At 35.3% G+C, this 24428-nt stretch overlaps 3 protein-coding genes across 6 annotated transcripts in view; 2 read left to right on the forward strand and 1 right to left on the reverse strand.

The window, feature by feature from the left end:
• Positions 1-169: 169 nt before the first annotated feature.
• Positions 170-772, forward strand: LOC120624288 (splicing factor 3B subunit 5). Of its 3 annotated transcripts, none has more exons than XM_039890761.1 (2): positions 170-274; positions 438-772. In XM_039890761.1, exon 2 carries the CDS (start codon positions 442-444, stop codon positions 697-699), a length of 258 nt encoding a protein of 85 aa, XP_039746695.1. In that variant the 5' UTR covers positions 170-274; positions 438-441; the 3' UTR covers positions 700-772. The 3 variants fall into 3 exon arrangements, with proteins under 3 accessions (XP_039746695.1, XP_039746678.1, XP_039746688.1); XM_039890744.1 differs by having other exon boundaries at positions 204-328; XM_039890754.1 differs by having other exon boundaries at positions 220-353.
• A 2091-nt stretch (positions 773-2863) lies between these two features.
• LOC120624280 (exosome complex component MTR3) lies at positions 2864-5511 on the reverse strand. The gene is made up of 4 exons (XM_039890734.1): positions 5238-5511; positions 4837-4954; positions 4096-4255; positions 2864-3472 (listed from the first exon to the last, which is right to left on the reverse strand). Exons 1-4 carry the CDS (start codon positions 5398-5400, stop codon positions 2984-2986), a joined length of 930 nt encoding a protein of 309 aa, XP_039746668.1. The 5' UTR covers positions 5401-5511; the 3' UTR covers positions 2864-2983.
• Positions 5512-7057: 1546 nt separating this feature from the next.
• LOC120637836 (transmembrane protein 165) overlaps positions 7058-24428 on the forward strand; it is a 40493-nt gene continuing 23122 nt past the window's right edge. The window contains exons 1-2 of one of the 2 annotated variants that reach the window (XM_039909878.1): positions 7058-7215; positions 10089-10209. In XM_039909878.1, coding sequence (XP_039765812.1) covers positions 10096-10209 — 114 coding nt within the window. In that variant the 5' untranslated portion in view covers positions 7058-7215; positions 10089-10095. Of the gene's footprint in view, positions 7216-10088; positions 10210-22620; positions 22977-24428 lie in introns of those variants that run through there. The other variant, XM_039909870.1, reaches the window with a different exon arrangement.

Here is a 24428-nt window from a genome sequence, read left to right on the forward strand (position 1 = left end):
ATTACTCTATATTCAATTGAGTTGACCAGCGTACGATTGAATTCAGCTGAATGTAAATGAACCATAATTATATACGTTGTAAACTCATTGATTTTTAGCCTCGGGGCTCTGGAACCGACCATAGAGGATACCAACACTTGCCACTACTTTATATCCATAACATATTCAAATTTCAAAATACTCTGTGGTCTTCAAGTCTCTAACTTTATGTAATCTGTGGCTGTCAATTTTTATTTGTAACAAATCGGGACGCGAGTCGGCAAAAACGGAAAAAGTTATAAATTTAATTCTAAATCCTTATATTATCTCCAATACTCATTAGAGCGCGGTAAAAAAAATACTATTGACAAACCGTAACTAATCGAAAGATGCATCATTTATTGTAGATATTTTACGCTTTCTACGATCAATATCAATTATTGTTTTACATTTTACAGAAAAATGGGTGAGAGATACAACATACACAGTCAACTCGAGCATTTACAAAGTAAATACATAGGTACTGGTCACGCAGACACAACGAAGTACGAATGGCTAACAAATCAACATCGAGACTCCTGTTGCAGTTATATGGGCCACCCTGACCTGTTGAGTTATTTCGCGATCGTGGAAAATGAATCTAAGGCAAGGGTTAAGTTTAATTTGATGGAGAAGATGTTGCAACCCTGTGGACCACCACCAGAAAAGCCGGAAGATTAAAGGTTAGCATTTAAATGTGGAGTGTATGTTATATTGTATTAAAGTTGTTGTGATTTTTATTGCATTAATATGATCATTTGTATTATTTTACTACCCCCTATAAGATGTTTTTAACCAGTGAATAGTTTAACCAATTTTTCTTTCTATTATCAGTAGTCATTTGAAAAAGTATTGTGTAACTAAATAACTGTATCAAGGTATACTAGGAATGGGATAAACATATTGTATGTTACAGTTTGCCAACATGTGTTGATGCAGCATGGTGGTCTATCCTCTGAAACCCTTGCCTTGAGAGGCCTAAGCCCATTGTCCTCATTAACTGGGATAGGGGCATTTTCGAAACATATACAAAAAGAGTTTATTTGGCTGAATAAAGATTAATACCATATGAAAGGGTAAATTAAAAATTGTGTGAAATTTATTCACACACGGCGGAAGTGTAACTTCTTAAAAGTAGCCTACGGGAGATTGAGGTGGATGTAGAGTATCACAACTATTAGGATAACTGTAATGTTTATTATTTAGTTTCCATGGTAACAAGAATAGGAAAAAAAGGGTATAATGTTTTCTATCTCACTCTGTCCCGTATATATATGCGTTTGTTTCTTTACCTACATAATATTTGGTTTCCTTGGTAACTTAAATAGGAAAAAAATAAGTTAATTAAACGAAAGCGACGTTGCATGTTTGCGCATCACAGTTGCCGGGCATGCAACTTCGCAAAGCGAAAACGTAACATACCGGTCATTCATCACATACCGGGCGCCTTATATATGAAAATCGATTCTTTAGGAGTAAACTCCAATAAATAATAGTAAAGGTACTTTTAAAACTACAGACCTACATCAGATTTTTTATTGCTAAGTAAAAAATTTAGCATTAAACACCCTGAAGTTCTTTAGGATATTATTTTTGTTTAACATTATTAATTCAAAGTTGCTAAGTGATGCACAAGTGTCCTATGTAAATGTGTTAAGCCCTTTTTCAGTCATGCAGTTCTCTGCCCCTTTGTAGATCTGGAGGTTGATTCTGTATCTCAGTTGTAACCAAATTTAACTAGCCACTATGTAAAGTTGCCACCACATAAACCATATATATTGCATTTTGAAACCTAGGAGGTACAAATTGGCCTTGCTTGTCCAACCAAAGCAATGATTCAATCTAAGATGGTATAAGGGTAACCTTGTTAGAGAGTATGGCGGTATAATATATATATATACTGCCTACATTAACACGTTGGCTGCTTTTTAAAGCTCTTTAGAAAATAATGATTTATGAAAAAAAGAAAATCTGTGTTGACTACATTAAAGTTTTATTCTATTTTATCCAACAAAAAAATACAAATTGCCATTCAAATGCGACAAGTGTTGGGTTTTCATGTTATTCAATAAATAAATATTATATATATATATTTACTGCCTACATTAAAAATTCCCAAATTGCCTTTGCCGCGATTCAAACCCAGGGCCTACAACTGAAAACAAACACGTGCTCATCTATGCACCTGGGAGGATGTCAAATGTAGGGCCTCAATTTGTACTCTAAGAGATTGCATGTAATATCTTTAAAGAAATGATCTTTGGGTCCTAGCTGAAAAACGGCCAAAAGAAAAGGGTATGAATTTTTTTCTTGTGTTCGACTAATACACTTACAAAATGGCATACTGCATACCTGCAAAAATTCTCAACTTAAGTATGAAAAGATATGGGAGTATTATTTCTCCAGGAAGTAAACGATTGTTGTATCATTTTAAATAATGGTAATGGATTGATGCATGCAAAAATTATTTCAATACATATATGGGGACATCATAGCCCAAATAATACTTACGGCATACTTACTGAACGAAGAAGTTCAAGGAGAAACCAGTGCCGCACAAGAATCAGAATCAATCAAACTCACTACGACAAAGGCACCTGTGTCTGTACGAGTTCCTACCTTCCCTACGCCTGTACTTGCTAGTCAACCTACTCATCATAGCCCAAATAATACTTACTGCATACTTACGCTCCTGCGATCACCTGCCCGTCGCTTACCCTTTGGGAAGACAACCTCACCGATACCAAATATCGGATAATCAAGGAAAAGGATAAAGAAGGAACACCAAGGATCTCTTTATTACAATTTACGCATAACGATAAAAGAAATGAAACTGCAACACATATATAGGTTAGCTTGGGACACTTTTTTTAATATTTGTAGAGTTTCTATTATGAGAATGATAAGATAATATATGGCTTGACTTGAGCTAAGCAGATGGGACTAAAATTTAAACAAAACAACATCAATCAGATATTTTTATTATTGAAGAACTCCATTCTTTCATTTTGATCTTTAAAGCAGCCTCCCGTTCCTTTGCTGCTTCAGCTAACTTCTTTTGTTGTATGATACCATTATTTATATAACGCACTAGTATCATTTGTATTTTAGGAACAATTTTATTACATTCTTCTTCTAAAATATCTGTTGCTTTGAGAATGCAATCAACATCTAATGAGCCTATTTGGCGAAAGTCAGCGATTTGTTTTAACCCATGCATCCTTGACATTGTGATAACTCCATGGTTTTGTTTGGTTTCTGGACTAGACAAGGCTAAATGTTCTTCACGTTCAGTTGGGTCAATGAACATCTTGTCTCCAATAATAGCAATTGAACTAGCAGTTATAATGTCATACATAGGAACAGCACCATTGGCTAGTGCTAAACCAGCTGCAGTGATTGCTGCTGCTAAACATGCACCATCATTCTCTAGGATGTATACAAATATGTCTATCTGAAACAATTTATAAGCATAATAAAAAAAAGCATCTCTTGAAACAAATTAAGAAATGGTGATGACGATGGTATTTACTTTTTTATTGGCAATATTAGAAGAACATACATTCAATATATGGGTAATCTAGTTTAGACTATTAGTTTCTAGTACTATGCAATTTTGTGTTATGGTGGCCATCCAAATGGTGCATTGCAAAAGATAATGCACAAGTTAGAATAAAAACCATATATATCCCTAATATTATATTTGAGGACTACCTCCAATAAATTGTAATCTGACAACAGACAATGGGACTTTAGTAGGATATTATTTAAAAAGAAGATTGTTTAAATTGGTTAGTAAATGACTGAGATAACATTGTTAAAATCATAATTGCATAGACCTTTTGATGGAGCCCTAACTTAGAACACTCCACTAAAGCCTCTTTATGTACTTTCTAGGTGCATAGGCCCAACAAAACAATTTTTACACCAGATCCATCGCAAGCTACAGAATTAAGTGTTATACAAGAAAAATTAGAAGCCTGTTTTACAGAGATCACTACCACATTGCCTTTTCATATATATTAAGTATGATTGACATGGCATAAATATTAAGGTTTGAGTAATAAATTAACTCACTTGGAAGTTAGCAAATAAATGGCAGCACACTGTAGGTTCAAGAGCTTTTCTCAACGCTACTGACAGTGCCTTTTCCTCTGCATCTGGAACATGAGGCTGTCTTTGAAGATGGCAGGAAAATGGTGCAAACTTCACTTCACAGAATAGTTGACCAACTGTACTGAAAAATTAGAAACATCTTTTTTATCATAAATGTTTCATATTGCAAATAATTTTATACAAAGAAATTTTTTACAAAAAGAAGAAGTGGTTAAGTTTCTCAGGTTAAGTGGGATATAGTTTATCAAAAATGACCAACACACAAAATTTAAGAAAATGTTAAAAGTTATTGATACCAATATTATCCACTTAGTGAAGATTTACAAATATCAAAAAACAAATACTGACCAAAACACATAACATAATAACAAACCACATAATATAAGTCAGGTGTTTCCTTTTCATTAGATAAAATGACACCAATTCAATAACTCAAAAGTAACTATCGGTTACAGTAACGGTTGAGTTCTTTCTATTAAATTAACATATTTTACGAGGAGAGCCCATGGACTTCCACACTTTAAGTACTTATAACTTTTTCTATAAAGTTAAGGGTCTCCAATTTTTCGAGTCCATCCAGGTTGATGTTTCCATCATGTTACTATCAATCCCTTGCAATTGGTCAAGATGTTGTCTATCATTATACAAATTAGACAAAAGCTGTAAACTAAATTATTGTAAAACTGTTCAATAATATTTTACCTGAACTCATTTTGATGACTGATCTCCCTTGGGGCGAAAACAGAGCAGACAACTTTAGTTTTATTCATCTCAATGTATGATGAGCCTTTTGCTTGAGACACGAAGTTCCCCCGAGCATCTAATCAAACAAAGTTATTTTAAAGAAATAATTATTTTTTAATTTATACACTAGCTGTTGCTCGCGACTTTCCGCCTTTGTTTCAGTTATAAATAGTGCAAGAACACATTGATATCTCAGACTAAAAAGTTAAATCGTATGTCCGCATCAACAATAGCTATCTCCTTGCATTTGATCGAGATCAGTGCAGCGGTCGAGACGAAAAAAGGCAACCAACTTACTGATACACTTTCACATACATAATATTAGTATTCCTTTAATAGTAAACTCATACAAAACCTACACATGGCTCGCGCCTCTTTCATTTCGCGTCCATCTTTACGATGCCCTTTTTCATCAAATAATCCACTATATACCTCGTCGTAACTTTTTAAACAGTCTGCATTAAAACGTTGATAAGAAATACTATCATCGGGGCCATTAAATCTTCTATAATCTAAAGGCATTCTAATTTTAGTTTATATCAAAAGGCACGTTTTATAAAAACATCAACAACAATTTTAAGGAGTGTCGGAAAGCAAATTGCTAATTGCGCAAGTTCTGAAGTGACAAGCTGTCAACTGTCAGCTATCGCATTCCTCGGTTCCTCTAGAGTATGGAGGGTAGAGGTACTCTAGAGCTTGTTTATCACTACGAAAAGCCATAAATCAAAAGAAGAAGAAGAAGAGCTTGTTTATGACAGCTGTAAATTGATATACCTTCGCCCTCTGACCTTTATTATTACTATAGTATAATTGAGGTCAGTCACAGTGCCTTCGCCTTTTCCCTACAGAAAAGAATATAGAAAAAAATATATAATTGATGACAGTTATGACCATAGAAATACAAATGTTATTCTTATTTTATTCTTCTTGCCTAGTTATTGCCCATATCCAGTGAGCTTATTAACATTTTATACCTATGCCCATATTTCATGTTATATGGAGTTGGTTTTGTCATATTTTTGCTACAAACCACCCATCTGACTTCTGCCCCCCTTGAGAGTGTTTACGCTATAAATATAATAATGTGTGGCTCAACCTCTGCTATAATACTGCCTTGGTAAAAGAGTGTGAGCCATATACTAATAAATTTAACTAATGCAATAATTTTTAATCTGCGAATACAGTTATTCTGTGAATTATATTATGTGGTTTAGTCTCCAGTATGGAGGGTAGAGGTAAGGAGGATCATCTGTGTATATGAAACAGTGTCGTCAAAATGTATTAAATTAGGATGGCGCCACATTTGCATCAAGGTAACTCTTAAAAGAAGCGCCAAATATAAATATTGTTAGAGTAGGCTTGAAAAATAAACAAGGAAGTAAGGTTATATTTACCACAATATTTTGTACAACGTAAGTTGTTGAAATTCTCAATAATTAACTACTTTAGTCGATAATGACATTAAATTTTTTAACTCTTGCTACATTCATACCATACCCTGTGCATCCACCAGCGCCATTGTGGAGGATTTTTGTACTGTTATTTAGCGTATCAACTGGACACTTTTTCAACTTTTCTCCCATATAAGATGACTCTCCTTACCTCTACCCTCCATAGTCTCCAGTAATAAGAAACTGTTTGCCGCCTTTCCAAACGGAAACGGTGGTCCCACGTGACAAAAATCACGAAGTTAACCAACGCAACCTTGGCAAATCTAGTTATATCAGTTATAATTTCCAAATAATGTAAAGGTATCGTTCTGATGTAAGTTATGGTGGATAATAAATGTAAATACTTATATGATGATAACCTATGTATCGGTTTTTAAAAGAATGATTCGTTAGTATTTTTTTCTAAACATTTGCTTCGTGAATAATTTTGGTATCAATAGCTTTTAGCATTTTCGTAAATTTTGTGGGTTGGTAATGTTTGATAAACTACATCCCAATTAACCTTTTCCGCTTTACTGGGTCAAAAGCACACTTTTTCAGTGTTCTGTGCTAGAACGAACGAGAACTAGAACATCGTCAAATAAAAAAAAATAAAAAAACCTTGTTTTATCTATCTGTGTTTGTCTGTACGGTGATATACCTTTGCCCTTTTCTTACGAGAAAGAATAAAGAAAAAAAAATTCTATCCGTCAGAACAACATTTTGAAAGCTCGGTCATCAATGTCAAGCTGATTATGTCAATAACTTTTGGAAAATTGAAAATGTTTCATGTGATTTAAAGTGATAACAATAGTCTTAATGATCTACCTTAAACAAAATGTATAAAGGTTAATTGTACGATAGAATATAATAAATAGGAATATTTTCAAAGAATCTTCATATTAATGTAAGTTTAGTAATAAAAATGGGTAATAGCCTTCGATGGGTTGGCGTTTTGAACATTCACTTCGAGACCTAACCGGTGACGTTTTAAAACATTAGTGCGCCTTTTCCCTAGAGTAAATAGGCATCTTCTAGGCAAGCGTGTTCCATCTTAGGCGACTTCATCATTCCATTCATGGTTTATACAAATACTAGAAAAAATACTGAGTAGGAGTGTTTCTCGCGATGATATGGAACTTTATTTCAGCTTATTAAGCTATCAGTTGTGTTTGGAGGTGGTTAAGCTGGGCTCTATTGTCCATGTGTTTCAATTTGGTTTATCATTAACTTTTTTTTAAAAAGAAATGCCAAAATAAAAATACTTTTTGGTATTATTTTGTTGAATTATTATAGTTGTTATTGCATTTAGCAGTATGGTTGTTCAATACCCTTTAGAGGGATGATTAATAGGCTGAGGATGATTTCTATTTTATTAGCTGGTATTATTTGGATTTAATGTTTGTCACTAAAATTACTGAGATAACAGGAGGAAAACAGCATAGGGTTTTTGTAAGCTTTAGGTTGCTTAGCAGGGATTTCTTTTAAGTGATAATTTTTATAGTAATCATTTTTAATTTGTTGCTGCAAACAATATTTTATTTAAATTCTGATTGGCTGGTCAATCAGAATTTCTGTTGGTGGTTTCTGATCGGTGCTGTGGCGGTTTCAACATTACCTATTTAAATAGCGCCACAAAGATCCTGCTTTGTGCGAGCAAAGATTCTCAGTACCATATATACATCTACCAAAGATGAATGGTTGGGCCTGGTCCCCTAGCACAAACACTCGATCAGAGCAAGATCTTCCTATTGTTCCAGATGAGCATCATGACATCCCACACAGTACCTACTTGCTTACCTAAATTCTCACACAATCAATACACTATAAATTTAACTAAAAAAACTATATATATATATATATATATATATATATATATATATATATATAGTATACGACGATGCGATGTGTGTATACGACGTATATATATATATATATATATATATATATATATACGTCGTACACACACATCGCCATCTAGCCCCAAAGTAAGCATAGCTTGGGTTACGGGTACTGAGATGACTGATGAATATTTTTATCAATAATATACATAAATACTTACAACATACATATAAAGACCCAGACACTGCAAAACATTCATGCTCATCACACATACATTTTCCAGTTGTTGGAATCGAACCCACAGCCTTGGACTCAGAAAGCAGCGTCGCTGCAAACTCGGCAGTCAGTCTGCCATCCAAATTACTACTATATGCTACAAGTACTATATTATGCATTGAGCTATATTAATAGGGAAAAAGCCATTCATCACTACTGAGATTTGTGCAAACAATCTAGCAATTTAGGTGCAAAGCAGACCATGCAGTATATTTGTCAGTATTTGGCTATCAAATGCAAAAAAGAATTTTCAAATCTAGACTGGTTGTCAATATTAGTAGGTTAATACAAACAAGAACAAAACTATTCAGCATTATTATTAGTACAGATAGATAGTTTAAATGATTTTATGGTATTCTAGTGGTTAATTATCAAATCTTTAAGTATCTATAAGTTGTGGGAGTACTAAGTAATTGTTCTTTATACACTTATTATTATCAATTCATCATAAAAAAATTAAAAAACATGCGAATTTGTGTTACGTTAAGTGCCACATAAACCACAGATGGGATCGTGAAAGAAAACTAGCACTTTGCTGCAACTAATTATTGTTGTCAGTCAGTTTAGTTTACTTAAAATCCTCTGAATTCAATTACTAGTCGTAATAGAATAATTTATTCTAATCTCAAGGGAACTTCATAACACTGAATGATAATTAGAGGTCACTGCAAAAAACTTTGACTACTTGAGGTTGTCTGTTTTGTAGTAAAAAAAAGTATTGTTACTTGTTGAAATGATCTTGCCACTTGAATAATAATTTGTGGCATTATTTAATAAAATGTATCATTTGTACCTCTACAAGTAAACAAGACAACACAGGTGATTCATTAATTTTTCATTTTCATAATTCAATTGACAGTTTATTTAAATATTTTCAAGGTCTCTTTAAATGCTGAACATCTTTCTTTATGTATTTAATAATTACGAAATACTAAACTTACTAATATTTTTAAAGTGATATTTAAACTTAAGGTAGTTAAATATTGTGTTATATTATGTGTGGTTAATAAAAATTCTGTTTTCAAGTTAAACTATGTCCATTGAGTTACAAGTTAATTAGTTTTCAAATATTATGAACACCTTTTTTGGTGCTGTGGCTTTGAAATCAAACCAAATAATAACATTGCTAATTCAAATTCACGTTAAAAATGCCAGTTATAGGTTGATTTTTAACGTGAAGATACAAAATTTGTGGACTTCTCGATAAATCCTAGGTTCTGTTTGGATAAATAATTGGAGGCTAGTAGAGGGCTATGATATCAGTTAGTTAGAACCTACTGACTAGCAATTTTGCATTCTTGTACCCGTAGGATGTTAGAAACCATTAAAATGGAATATAAAAAATTCAAATTGTTAGTCGTAACAATATAATACTTAGTGCGTTGAATCATTGATACAACCTAAGCTGAATAGTGTTAAAACTCATAGAGTGGTGTCTTATGTTATACATCAAAACAAAGATTCCAGAAATAAGATTTTTAAAACTGTGTTTGAAGATTTAGGAAACCTCTTCAAGTTAAGGCACTTCTATTGTTATCATCCGCAAGCTCATCCTATTAATATCTCACTGGCTTCATAGGAGAGAGAATTAGAACATTGATCCATATTTTACCAACTGGTAATAAATGGTATAAAAAATATAACCTTCAGAATTTTTTTCAGATTAAGAATGCTGCGTCGGAGGACATTCTTCTTGGCTGTGTTGGCGTTTACAGCGTCATGGGCGATATCGAGTGCCGACGACCCTCCCCCACCTACAATCTCCCCTGCCCCTACAACAGAGGTAAGCATTTTTGATCATTTTTGCAAAACAGTAATTCAGCGTGCTCATTCAAGCATTGTTTGGAAATTCTTCCTTTAAAGTAGATCGACCGAACTGGATTCTGGATGGATTTCCAAGATAATGGATTTTTTTTTGTCAAATTTGAGGTATCTGAGCTGTCTGAATTTTTTTTTTTTAATCATAAAATAATTAATTTTACTTGTAACAACAGTATTGCTGGCCTATTATAGATATATCAACAACTGTAAATAATGTTTAATCTATGTCTTTCTACTAGTCTTTACCTATTTACAACCTTATATTTAGCAATAGTTAACATTGTTTAAATTTTCATATGAATGCTCCTTCATGTTTGTGCAGTTTTACGCTTGGTCTGTTTTGACCTTGATTATAATATTTTGAATAGTTCTGTGGGTTGCCATTAGGTGGTGCTACGAGTGTAGATTGTGTAAGATTACATTCAATTATATTACGGCTCTGGAAATAGTACTGTGTACTGCTACTAGATGTCGTTAACGATCGCTGGATAGTAATATAACCCGTTTCGTCAAGATAGCAATTAAGAGAAACTTTTAGTTCTGTGCGATTTTAAAACTGACTTTTAATAAACTCATATTATGATTATCTGATCGATAGTGCAAAGTATTTCAAAAACGGTTTTAAATTTGTCGGTTCTGGAATATCTTCGGAAGGGTAGAATCGATTTTGTTAAGACTTTTCTAGGCAATTTTTTTACCAGGGGAAGGATTCGTTTTTACGGGTTATACCCTACACCTGCAGGCTATTTTTGAAGCTGTTTAAAAAATAACATGTAGCTATAATATAATTTAACCATTTAGAACCTTATTCATTTAATTTTTTCTTATTAAGAAAATAGTAATAGAACACTAAATCGATTCGTGTCACGTCTTTTTGGTATAAGGGTGATTACTAGCACGGCCTAAGCCTCCTACAACAAAACTAATAACACAGCTAGTGTGTATATATCCATACTTCCTTTACCATATCGCTTTATTGTATTTTTTTTTTGTGAATTTTCTCTGCGGTCTACAATAAAAGTTTATTCATTCATTCACCTAAACCGCCTACAATGAGGTAGAAGGCAGAAATAATATAGTGGGGTGCAGTCCGTGCCGAGTCTTTGAAGTAGCCGACGCGACCCATCCTTTCGCTATGAGACCGCTTTGAGAACGCGCTGTTTAAAACTAAATACAGATTTTAGGTATTGGTGTATTTTTATCCTAAGATACCTTTCAACAAATTACATGCACGAAGGCTCTATTGTTCGCTTTGTAAAGATCGTAGCGGCGGGGACATTTAAAATTACTCATACTTATTAGTTTCAGCGTTGAGTCAGAATATAGTATTGTTTTTACAGCCATTCTCATATTATTAACGTCTCGCTGCTGGTCTTCCATATCAGATCTCAGTGGATAGTCGGCCTCCTAAGCGCAGTGGTGACGGCTCTTTTATAAGGGGGAGTTCCCTGGTTCGATTTCCGGCAGGGAAATTTGGGAAATTTCTAAATTTTCCCTGGCTCCCCTATACCGACCCAGACATGCCGTGAAAGTTGTATCGTGCTCTGGTACGATGCTGATTTAAAACCGAATATATGTCCCATAATCGTTTTCTAAATGGCATCGCCTATGCGTAATTTAACTGCCATACCCCTAACAGGTCAGACCGAGATTGCACTCAAGGGCTAACTTGTAGTAAAATATAAATAAGTAACCTAGGTTCGATCCGGTCCGAGCTTACAAATTTCTTACATTTCATGGTGACTCAATAAAAGAAATCATAACTAAAGAATTACTTCGCTCTTTCGAAATTTCTTTATTACAATATCACGGCGTTACAAAAAAACCTTGCAACATTTAGTTTTCGTTTCCGGCAGTGATGTTAATTAGTATTGTCTATGGTCTTAGTGATTAGAACTTCGGAATGCCTTTCGGGGGGACTGAGTTCGCTACCCGGCACACACCTCTAACTTTTCGGAGTTATGTGCGTTTTTAATTTGAGAAATTTAATATATTACTTCCATGAACAGTGAATACATAGCTCAACGAGTCGCGAAGCTTAAGTGCAAGCAATGGGCCGGGCACATAGTTCGGAGAAAGGATGGACGTTGGGGTCCCAAGGTGCTGGAATGGCAGCCCCGTACTGGTAAGCGCAGCGTTGGTCGACCTCCAACGAGGTGGACAGACGACATTAAGCGCGTAGCAGGTAGCCGTTGGATCCAAGCGGCTCAGAATCGTGGAACTTGGAACTCCCTACAAAAGACCTATGTCCAGCAGTGGACGTCTATCGGTTGATGTGTGTGTGTGTGTGAACAGTGAAGGGAAAGAGTCTGAAAGCTTTCCGAAACGTTCTTAAAGTTGTGTAAAGTTTCCCACTTGGCCAGCGCGGTGGACTACGGCCTTAACCCTTCTGCTCTGAGGAGACCTGTGCTCTGAAGTGGGCCCGTAATGGGTTGATATGATGATGATGGTCTGCAGTCGCCTTTGCATGAAAATTGAATCCCTATTTTGTTTTTGAAATGTATAACAAATTTCAACTTACCAATCAAAATGGCACTCAACTAGGGCGAATATCCTGACAAAACTAGTTTATTATAAGTAAGTAAGTCGTAAGAACTTCCGCGCTCATTAAATTAGGTACAAAATTCTGAATTAGCACCCTTCCGTTTATAAAATCCGTTTAAATCATATTTATAAGTAGGTAGACAAGTTGGTTTTTAAAACAGAAACTTTATTATAATTACTTTAAGTAGTAATACGATCTAGAGGCGACGCGTTTGCTAAATACGTTCTCGCACAACACTTTTTTGTCCAATGGACTGCAAGTCACAATTGTATCAGAGAGTTACTGACACGGCAGTTGAAATATTGAAATCGATCCCAATAGAATGATACCTGTATCACGCGAAAATATTATAAGGATATCGTAAAAAACATTATTCTATGATATTATTGTCACGCATACCATCTACAAGCACCTAGATAGTATAGATGCAGTTCGTGTCAAAAAGTATATATATGTTTTAGTTTTCTATGTAAAGATATTTTATATCAACGTCCAGCGGCATGCCGTTCTGTGACCATCAATTTTAGGCAAAGGTGTTAATTCTCATGAGCCTGTAATAACATTGGCAACCCCGCTCATCAGACTGGAACACAGCATTGCAACAATGCTGCTTAGCGGCAGAAATAAGCATGGCGATAGTACTACTATAAAGCTCTACTTTTACTAAAACTCAACAAGCCTAGCTTAGATATCCAAAACCGAGTGCTTGACGTGGTTTCTAAAGCCGAGGTAGGACATCGCCTATTTCTTAACTTCAGGCTAAAAGTCACGAGAATCTCATGCCAAAACACCCAATGCTGTATTGCCCGACCCGCGATCGAATGGGATTCCTTGAAATTTGTAAAAACAATCCCACTATAGTAACATTACAGAGGCAGTTCTCTAATCCGTCTTCCATTATCACTCAATGACTGAATATGACTAAACTCGTCCCAGTTATCAAGTGCGACCTAGATAATTCTGTTGTTTGAAGAAAACGAGGCAATAAGGACACTGTTATTAACTTAATAACTCTATTATTTATGCGGGCTGGCTGGAACGTCACGCTAAAAAAGAAAAAAATGTTTTTAATTTCCTTTGAGTGCTGTTTTTTATGCAACGCAACGACGAGACAAAACGCGTGATATGTTTTCGGAGTTCATGTATGTACATATGTGAGTTTCTTTCTTCCTCTTAAACTTTTGAATGCCTGAATAGATGTCGATGTACGATATTGAATAGAAGCAGGCGTTACTTACCTTTGCTATAATTCGCGAAAAGCAGGAGTTACTCTAAAAGGTACTTCTATTTCAAGTTTTTTCCCCGAAACCGCATCATCCTCGGGAGATGTTAACTTTACAATGAACAATTGCTAAGTGTGGAGTAAATGTTATAAATAACACCGTACAGATTCTCCCGCTTTTTGCGAAGTTTAGCAAATTAAACTTATTGTTCATTGTATTTGATGAATGATTGAAAGAATGAATTAGTTAATACTTTTATTGCACACCTCATAAACATACAGAAAAATTTGAAATAAAAATTTAATACAAGTGTAAAATTATAGCGGTCTTATCGCTACATAGCACATACACATACAATTTTTTTTTTATCCTATATTAATAATTGACGGACCAAGCAGATGTCCCACCTGACGGTAAGTGGAAAACCTTCGCCTATAAGGCCGAGGCAGGAAATCGTATTTTTGCATTATGATGCATGGATGTAACGAGCTATATATATATATTTTTAAACTGAACATGGTAGCTGGGTGGTGCCATTTTATAGGGATAAAATTAGCTCGGTGTTTGGCAGTACTGGTCTATAATATTTCTCGCACCTATGGTAGGTGCGAGAAATATTATAGACCAGATTATTTATTGAGTCAGAGATAACGTTCGCAATCCAGACAAGTGGTGTTTGCGAAATCACAGAAAGTGAACTGAGTAACTGGACATACGTGACAGACATTAGTGCGCAAAACCTGATGCAAACACATGTTTTATTAATAAAGCGCCAACCGGAAAGCCATGCAATTTGTTAACTTCATTAGCCACTATCAAATGTCATCTAAAGAAATAAATAAAATAAATATCTTACGACAATACACACATCGCCATCTAGTCCCAAAGTAAGCGTAGCTTGTGTTATAGGTACTAAGATAGCTGTGCATACATATATATAAATATATATGTTTTAACTATATATATGTAGTATTAGTATGTTATGTATATAATTAGCACAATTTGGGTATTGCACTATCCCGTTTTCTGTAATGTTTCTTCAACCAAAGGTTGTCTGGAGGAAATCGCTTCAATCGATAAGGCCGCCTTTGTGCATATGTATATTATCGTTTTTTTTGTTAACCTGGCTTTCTATTTGTATGTGCAATAAATACTTTTTCTTCTTCTTAAATATCAATTGCTTTAACGGGGAAGGAAAACTTTGTCAGGCACTCTGCGTGTCTTGGGCTACTCCATAATTTTCTCAAAGATGTGCCAAGTCTACCTATCCGAACTTGGCTAGCTTGGTGGAGTACGGCCTAAACCATTCTCATTCTCAGACGCGACCCTTGCCTTTAAATAGGCCGGTTTTGGGTTTAAAAACCGTAAAAAACAAACTACTATAATAGTTAGGTTAGCTTTTCCTCGCCTCATAGAGCCCTGTTTATGCCCGAAGTAATTCTACATATTGAATTTAGTAATGCTATCCATATCTACAAAGAAGTGTAGGGAAAGATAGAAGAAGAAGAAGAAGAAACACTATTGCACGTATAACATACAGGAAAAGAAACAGTAAGGAGTATACAGTACACAATGTAGACATGCAAAAGCGGCCGTATTGCTGCACGCAATCTCTTACAGGCAACCTTTGTAGATAGGACTTACAGCAAGAGACGGGATAGTAAGAGTGTTGACACATAAATACCAAAATGTAAAGATACAAATACATATATATAATTTAAATAAATATACGTAAAATATAAAATATAAATAATATATAATATAGATATATAACAAACATAATATATTAAAGTAGATTTTAACACACAATTTATAAGAAAGAATATAAAGAATCTACTTAAAATTCCATCACTCAAAGAGAGGTAGTAGTCCTTCAGACGACTCTTAAATATCGGAAGGGAACTACTTCCACGGATTAGGTAAAGGATAGAAGTAGGTTCTAAATTCAACCAGCGATCTGAAGGTTTTACATTGGATTGATTCGTTTCGGACGTTAAAGCGTTGCCTGTCAACCATTCAGTGATAGTTATGTTGATTCAGAGTTTATCTCCAAAAGTTACATTCAGATATGGCCTTAGTCTTTAAATAGCTGCTGACTGTCATAAACTTAGTCGCAAGTCATTAGGTACTTATTGTCACTAGATAAAAGAATGTGAAACAATGCCCGCTGTACATGTTAGTCATGTATATTGTAAACCGTCACGGTAAGTTTATTTTGTGGCAGTAAGCTGAAATTATGTCTCACATGGTACACAGTGTACCAATAATATATACCAATTGTATTTATTCGTAAAGTACAACTGTTAATATAAATAAAATAAAAAAACAATTGGAATGTCCGTCCGTGAAACTGTGTTCTCATTCTGATGTCAATGCCTTATTGCTGGGCGCACGCCTCCTCTCACGTAGGAGAGAGAGAGAATTAGAGAGTTTTCCCACCGCCCTGCCCCAATGCGGGTTTGTAGGCGATCATCGTATTCCCACGACGCTCGACTCTTTGTCATTGGTACCACTACAACGTGCACTCTTCGTAACATCATCGTTTCAACTCAGTACCACGGGTGGGGGTCTCCTGTCAGAAAGAGAAGGGCCGTAATCAACCACTCCGGCCGAGATCTAGCTTTGATAAATGCAAGTTTTCTGATGATGTTTTCTTAATTCATGATTATTTATAAATTTAAGTGCTATTTATCTATATATATATATATATAATGAAAATGGTCTTCGTTTGAGGCTCAATCACGCCTAAACCACTGATCGTATCGACATGAAACTACCACCATTCGATGCGAAATTTTTCCTAGATGGTTTATGGCTATCTATTTTTTGAATTCCAACATTCCTTCATTTTTTTATTGCTGTTTTACTTTTATGAACATTTATCCCGCTAATAAAAACAAAAGATAAGCATTTTCTCTTGATTCTTTTGTTTTCATGGATTTCAACAGAGTGTATTAAACGGATTATGGTTTTTTACATTCAGCTAAGAATCTACTCACGGTAGTGGAGAACGGCTGGACCAATTGGGCTTTTTTTTTATCTTCAGAATTGTCAGGAGAAAGTTTTGCATGTAAGAAAATTTTAAAAAAGCCCGATAAAAAGTTAAAAATTTCGATGATAATCGAAGAATTCCCATCTATATAGTCACTCACCATGAAATCTCGGGAACCATAAGACTTAGAAACGTGAAACTTGGTAGGAATATTACTTTTGCTATGTAGAGGTCAGCTATGAATAGATTTTAAGAAATTCATTCCCCAAAGGGGATTGCGGGGGCGTTAACAATGAACAATTCCCGTTTTTTAGGTTAGGTTCCTGTTTTGGTAGGAATCTTCTGTAAGAGGTGTAGAAATAGGCTATGAACGAATTTTACGATAGCTCACCCCACAGGGGGTTGCGGGGGTGGGTATTAACAATTAATATTTTTAATTTTCCAGCTAAAGCTCCTACAAGCTCCAAATTTTGTAGGAATTTTCTATAAGTGATGTAAAAATGATTTATGAACAAATTTTACGATATCCCACCCCAAAGAAGATTGCGGGGGCGTTAACAATGAAAATTTTCAATTTCCAAGCGATAGCTCCTATAGACTCCAAATTTAGTGAGAGTGTTCTATATGTAATATAAAAATTATCTTCGAGCGGATTTTACAATGAATCACCTCCAATAAGGTTCGCGGGGGTGGGTGTTAAAAATAAAAAAAATTCAATTTCGAAATATAGCTTCTAAAAATTCTAAATATAGTAGGAATCTTTTATTATTCACATAAAGAACATCTCAAAATGGATTTCAATAAAGTCTACTTCTGACAGGAATTGCGGGGGTAGGTGTGAAAATCAAAAAATTTTATTTCTAACCTGTAACTTCTACAGACTCCAAATTTGGTGGGGATCTTCGTGTATGTAGGTATATTCGTGTATTTCCTTACAACAATCGTCTTTTCGGCAGCGGAGAAAAAGTCATTGAGAGGTTTCAAAACCTTAACTTTACATGTAGCTATCCAATCAACGGACTAAGAATTTTACATTCATTTTACTTTTGCAGACTACATAACCGACGAATTCTTTTATTGCGGGATCGCGGAAATGTAACAGATTAAAATGAATGCATTTTACAAGCACATGAGATGTGGAAAAGAAATTTAGTTACTTATTCCAATAGAATTCATAAAAAACATGCACAATTAATTTTCTATAAAAAATTGATGTCACGGAAAAAAATTTAGTTAACAGAAAGTTCGGCGCACTTGAACCTAGACAGATTTAAACTTCACATATGAGACTTGCAATGACTTTAACTTAAACTTTCAATGCTCATTTCAAATTTTTTTCTTCATGTCAATTATTATTAATTTTTGGAAGAAAGGCACGGAAATGTTATAATGATTGCACATTGAAAGTTACAATGAATATTAGTGAGAAAAATCACCTGGATGAAAGATACAGGCTAAATGGATGGATTTGGAATTTGAGTAAGTCTAAACAATATCGATGCTTACAGTTCTATCCGCGGGGCCTATTTATGTTCATACAAAAATAAAAAAAAAGGAGAATAATAAAAATATGAAAAAATAAAATAAAAATGAAACATAAAATGTAATTTATTTCCTTTTTCAATTCGCCCAGCGAAGCGGGCGGGAAACGGCTAGTTTTTTTATAAATTTAAAATGCAGATAAAATTTGAAAATAGCTACCCGAGCGTTTTAGCCAACGAAGTTAGTATCATTTATATCAATCTTATAGCGACTGTAGCACCATCTAGTAGGACCCATTGCAGTTTCGAACGGTTTTTTCAAAGGTATATTACAATGGGACACGTTTGAAACGAGAGATGCCACATTGCTTTTTTATAATTTTAATTAGTTGGAGGAATTGGAGCACTTGGAGGAATTATCAATTTTATAAATTTAAAACGCATATAGAAATTTTCGAAGCTTAAAGCATTTGTACCAGCTACTTTCTGGCAATCGCGGCCTGAGCGCTTTGAACAACTAAGCTGCTATTTAATTGCGTAAAACGCATGTAACTTAGAAAACTTGAGGGGCGTGCCTGGGATCCTACTCGGGCGCCGCGAGAGCAAGACCGAAGCCTTAACCACTAAGTTATCACCACTCGTGGCAGGCGATACTGCTTTCATAACTTGAAAAAACATATGTCACAAAGAGTAAGTTTTATTAAATGGAAAAAAAATCTATAAGCACCTTTTAAGTCTGGAGGTGACAACCTCGAGGTTATTATTAATTTTAATACACATAATCATCAACCCATCACCGCTATAGGTCATGGATCCCCTCTTGGAATGAGAAGGGTTTAAGCCGTAATCAACCACGTTGGTCAAGTGCGGGTTAGTCGCGTCATACGGCGTCGAGAACGTTATGGAGAACTCTCCGGCATGCAGGTTGTTTATCCTTCACCGGTTAAGCAAGTGATATATAAATTGCTTAAATTAAAAACGCACATAAGCCCGGAATGTTGGAGATGTGTGCCGGGGATAGAACTCTGTCCCCCGAAAGGAAAGCCGAAGCCGTAATCACCAGGCTATCACGGCTTCATTTTTAATTCTAATACACGCAGTAAAAAAAAGTATGGGTACATGTATTTTTAGCATAGGTTTTTAAGTTAACATGCTTCGTTTTGTACACGGTAAGTACCTACCTGTAAATGTGTGGCGATTTGTCATAGTTGACATTCCTAAGTAAGAAGTGCTTTGTTACATTGTAGGTACTTCCCCCCTAGCGCATCGCGTATGTATAATAAAATTACTTTGTTTTTTTCTATCCGCTAAAAAATTACCTCAAAGCTGCAAACGTATTGTCAACTGTGCTCAGATTCCTTACGAAAGGTCAGTTGTTACTGAATTTGGTGAGCTCCCAATACAGCTTCAGACTCTGCAGCTGATCTGAGGACAGTACTTTTAATGATAAAACGATAATTTAGTCAAAAAATTATAAACAGACGTCGGCGGGCGTTCGCTAATGATTAAGAAAGAAATTAAAAGTGACTCCGTAGTTCGTAAATTGTCTAGTCGTCGTGGATTATAGCACATTAAGCTTAATGTTCTTTGAAAGCATCTTTTATTATAATTTGGAGGATTCATAAGTCTGTAACTCGTCGCTGTCCAGTTGACAGGTCAAGGTTAAGGTTCGGCGGCGTTACTAAACGTCGTAGCCCATTTACACAGTACTGCGTCGCGACTCAGTAAATAAATGAAGTATTCAAATGCCTGCTGCTTGAAATACCTTTGACTATTAATAATCTTAAACAATAAAGATTTGTTTTGTTGATCATATTTCTGACCAAATAGTTGTCCGTGTGAGTAAAATTTTCTCGATAGAAAAACTGAGTAACATCTAACAATTTATTTACGTAGTTACGTTATTCTTAGTTATCGATTAATATTTTGGGATGAATTAAAAAAATACTTTTCTCATAATGAGAACGGTTTAGGCCGTAGACCTCCACGCCCAGTGCGTAGAGCTTCACACGCCTTTGGGAACATTATGGAAGAATTTCAGGCATGTTTCCCTCCATCGTTAAAGCATGAAATTTTAATTGCTTAAAACGCACATAACAAGAAAATTATTTAGACCTTTCAGGCTAGCATATGGGTCTCGCTTTCGGAAGGGCGACAAATATGCGGCACGAACTCTTAACTCTTCCGAGAACGTGCCTTTTAAAGAATTTGTTTAGCGGTGAAGGAAAACACTGTGAGGAAACCTGCTTACTTCTCCACAATGTTCTTAAAGGCGTGTAAAGTCTAATAACGGGTTATTGGACTTTACACTTACCAGCGTAAAGTCTTAAGTGATGATGATGACTTATGGGGGTTTCCTCACAATGTTCTCCTTCAACGTTGAAGCAAGTGACATTTTAAATACTTAAAACGCACTTAGAACACTTAGAAAAGTTAAAATGAAGCCGATATCTAGCCTAGGATGTCACCGCTTTAATAAAAAGATATAATTTATAATTTGACTCCTAGAATAAATCAATAGAAAATATTTGATAATGGCAATGTTTAATCGAATCGAATCCGATCACGTTGTCTCCTCGTACTGTGTGGAACATTTTACAGTGATATCTTGAAATACTAACCAGTCTATCCACTCAAGGGTGTAGGTCTTTTCTAACGAAAGCTTCAAATGAGCGGTCAGCGCGCTGTATCCGCATTGGCAGCTTATTTCTGTGTTCCGATCAGAAATGCGTGGTTGCCGACTCAGGTTGATAGACACAGGGCGAAACTTGCAAAGATGTGTTCCTTGCATGCCCTGCGAATTGTTGCTCTGTTCATGGGAGATGATTTTCCACTGCTGGCCCGTCAGTTATTTAAAAAAAAATAATGGTTGGACAGTGAACTCTGTTATAGTTTTCAACGCGATTTGCGGCGGAGCCATGCCGGTACTTTGCGGGAGCAATATTGTTTACGTGAGCTACGACCTTAATATCGCATACGTCCAGCTTTAATCAAGCACCCCCCTCAAAATTGCCCACGCCCTCCCCGGCATTTACGTAGAATGAGGCTAATGACGTCATATTTTCATTTGACGTGACGTTTGTCACTTTTGGCATATCCTCCAATTACATTTTTTGCGTGCTGTTTATTTTGGTCGAAATTTTTTGCACCGTCTACACTTGACCGTGACTCCAGTCTCGGCTCAACGTTAATCAAAATAAATCTATGTGTATTTATTTGTAAACTAGTTGATCTAGCAGTGAGCATGTTGGGCTGCAGATCACAATGTTCCCGGTTCGATTTTCCGCGTCGGGTCAAAAAGTTATTAGATGTTGCGGGTTTCTGCCAAGAAATTCTTTGTATAAAGTTGCGGACATTAACATCTTATAGTAAAGAAAATCCGAAAAGCAGTAACTCTGAATACACAACAGCTGCTGTAAACCATTGCGGAGTTTATATTATAGAGTTCACTTTATAACCATCTATCGTCTTCAGGTTTCATCATCAGAACTTTAATCCCCCATCAGGTTGTAGTGTTTACAGGTGAAAAATACTGTGGGCGAACAAATAATATCAAAATAACCTCTTTTGCTATCCATAGGATATGTTTTTCTTTTCAAATTCAAAAGAATCCAATAAAAAAGAATCCAATAAAAAAGAATCATGAAAAACGCATTTTCGTCGGTTTAAAATTTAACTCCCATAACGTTAGTCACGTACCAATGAGTATAGTTTTTAAATTCCCCACAGCCTTCAACTGACTGACTCTTAAATTATTTTGCAAGTTTTCCTCTAAAACGAAATAAGAATTTGTGAGGTACTGTAGTCATATCTTACACGAAGTCGCCGGCAATCATCTAGCTTAGCTATAAAATCATACCTACTAATTTTATGTAAATTCTAACAATTAGCCTATAGCTTTAATACGCCGCCGAATAAAATTACTAATGTGTAGTCATACCTTACTCCCTAAAATCGCCGCCAATAATCAAGCTAAACTATAAAATCATACTCAATAAATCGTAACAATAAGTAAAGCCCATAGCTTTAGAATTCACCACAGCCTTCAACTGACTTACTTAAATTATGCCGCGAGTTTTCCTCTAAAACTAACGTATTGAGTGAGTAGTCACTTCGCGTAACCACGCGCGATTGGTCGCACGCAATCGACCGAGCCGCCTGTAGCACGTAAATAATAAAATAATATTATCAGATGTGTTAAGATTACTTTATCAGTTTCCATACAAATATGCGTTCGGATTTGGCGGGCGTATGTCAGTGCTGTGTTTGGCGCGAGTGGTTGTTACTTTTGTAACATCTTTTGAATGTGACTGTGGATTTTAAAATACAAAAATGAATTTCACGGATTTCACTACGGAGTTTTCCACTCCCGCGGAGTTTTTCACGCCTACGGAATTGTTCACCCCTACGGAATTTTTCTCGACGACAATTGCACCTGAACAGGAGTCCGGCGATGTTAGGGGATGGTTAACGGATCTGATAATGCAGGTCAGTTTTGATTTAACCATCGTAGACATTGGTTTAGGGATTTCGGATTGTTTTGTTTTTGTTTGTATTAGAATCTGTCATATTTTTTTAAAGAATATTATTTAACACATCTCTGTATATTCATAGCCCGTGTTGGTTAAAATAGTTATTACATTACTATAGCGGTTGCCCGCAGCTTCGTTCGCATTTTTTTGTTTTTAGTATAAATCGTAGCTTATGTGTTAATCCAGGTTATCATTATTATCAAACCGTCCCACTGCAGGGCACGGGTCTCTCACACATGATAAGGTTTAACCAAGCTGGCCGATAGGTGGACTCCACACGCCTTTGAAAACATAATAGAGAACTCTCAGGCATGCAGGTTTCCTCACGATCTTTTCCTTCACCGTTGAAGCAAGTGATATATGAGTTGCATAAAACGCACATAACTTAGAAAAGTTAGTGGTGCGTGCTTATAGGATTCGAACTCGGCGCCCCGACATCGACAGTGAGGCCGAAGTCCTAACTGCTAGCAACTATCCAATCCAATCTTAGAATCTTAATTTCAAATTTCCATTACATTTGTCTTCTTCCGTATATTATATGTAAAACATTACAAGGTACGTCGTAAGTTTGGCGGACATAAACTTACGGAAGCCGATTATTAATATATAAAAATAATTCCTTTTGTTATTAATATAAATAGATTAGATCACTACTAAACTAACGTCTAGTTAAAGGCCCAGATTACTGTAATAAAAAGCATAAAATAAAAATAAAATAGATCGCATACAATATATAAGACACTTCGTTAAAATTACAAACGCACCCTTTAAATTGGTGTATCGCCATTTCTGTTCTTCTAAGTATACAAAGTGTAAATGAAAACCGAAATAATACTTCAGAGGCTTTAGAGGTACATTATTTATTGTTACTGAAACTCATCTCTGAAAAGGAAACGCTAATACTTTTTGAGTAAAACGTTGCCATAGTTTTTACTGAAAGGAATCAGATACAGCCCTAACATCACATGCAAAAGTAAAATCAAGTGACTCCTGTCACTTTATTACGTACGCTTCGCATAGCGTAGGTACTATACACGTGTCGGTCTTTTAATCTTCAATAGGGTAGTCATAAGTAAACATTTAGAATGTTTTGAATTCGTTTATATGGAAAAATAAATATGCTACTTTTGATTTAATATTTTTACAGGGTGATTTCTTATTAAATATACTTATGCACCATTCAACAGCATTTCGTAATTCCGTTACACGTTGTATAACATAAGCGTTTGATATTATTAATATTTCATTGAAGACGCTTGCCATTGTTTCTGTATACAATAAACCGTTATTTGATTATATTCCTTTGCCGACAGTTACCATTGTTTGTACTTATAATAAACCATTAGCATGCCCGCGAAAAACAGCGTTCATAGTAACCAAAGTTTTCAGACGGGGACGCGTTTGACTG

This window comes from Pararge aegeria, chromosome 1 (assembly GCF_905163445.1).
Source record: "Pararge aegeria chromosome 1, ilParAegt1.1, whole genome shotgun sequence".
NCBI lineage: Eukaryota > Metazoa > Arthropoda > Insecta > Lepidoptera > Nymphalidae > Pararge > Pararge aegeria.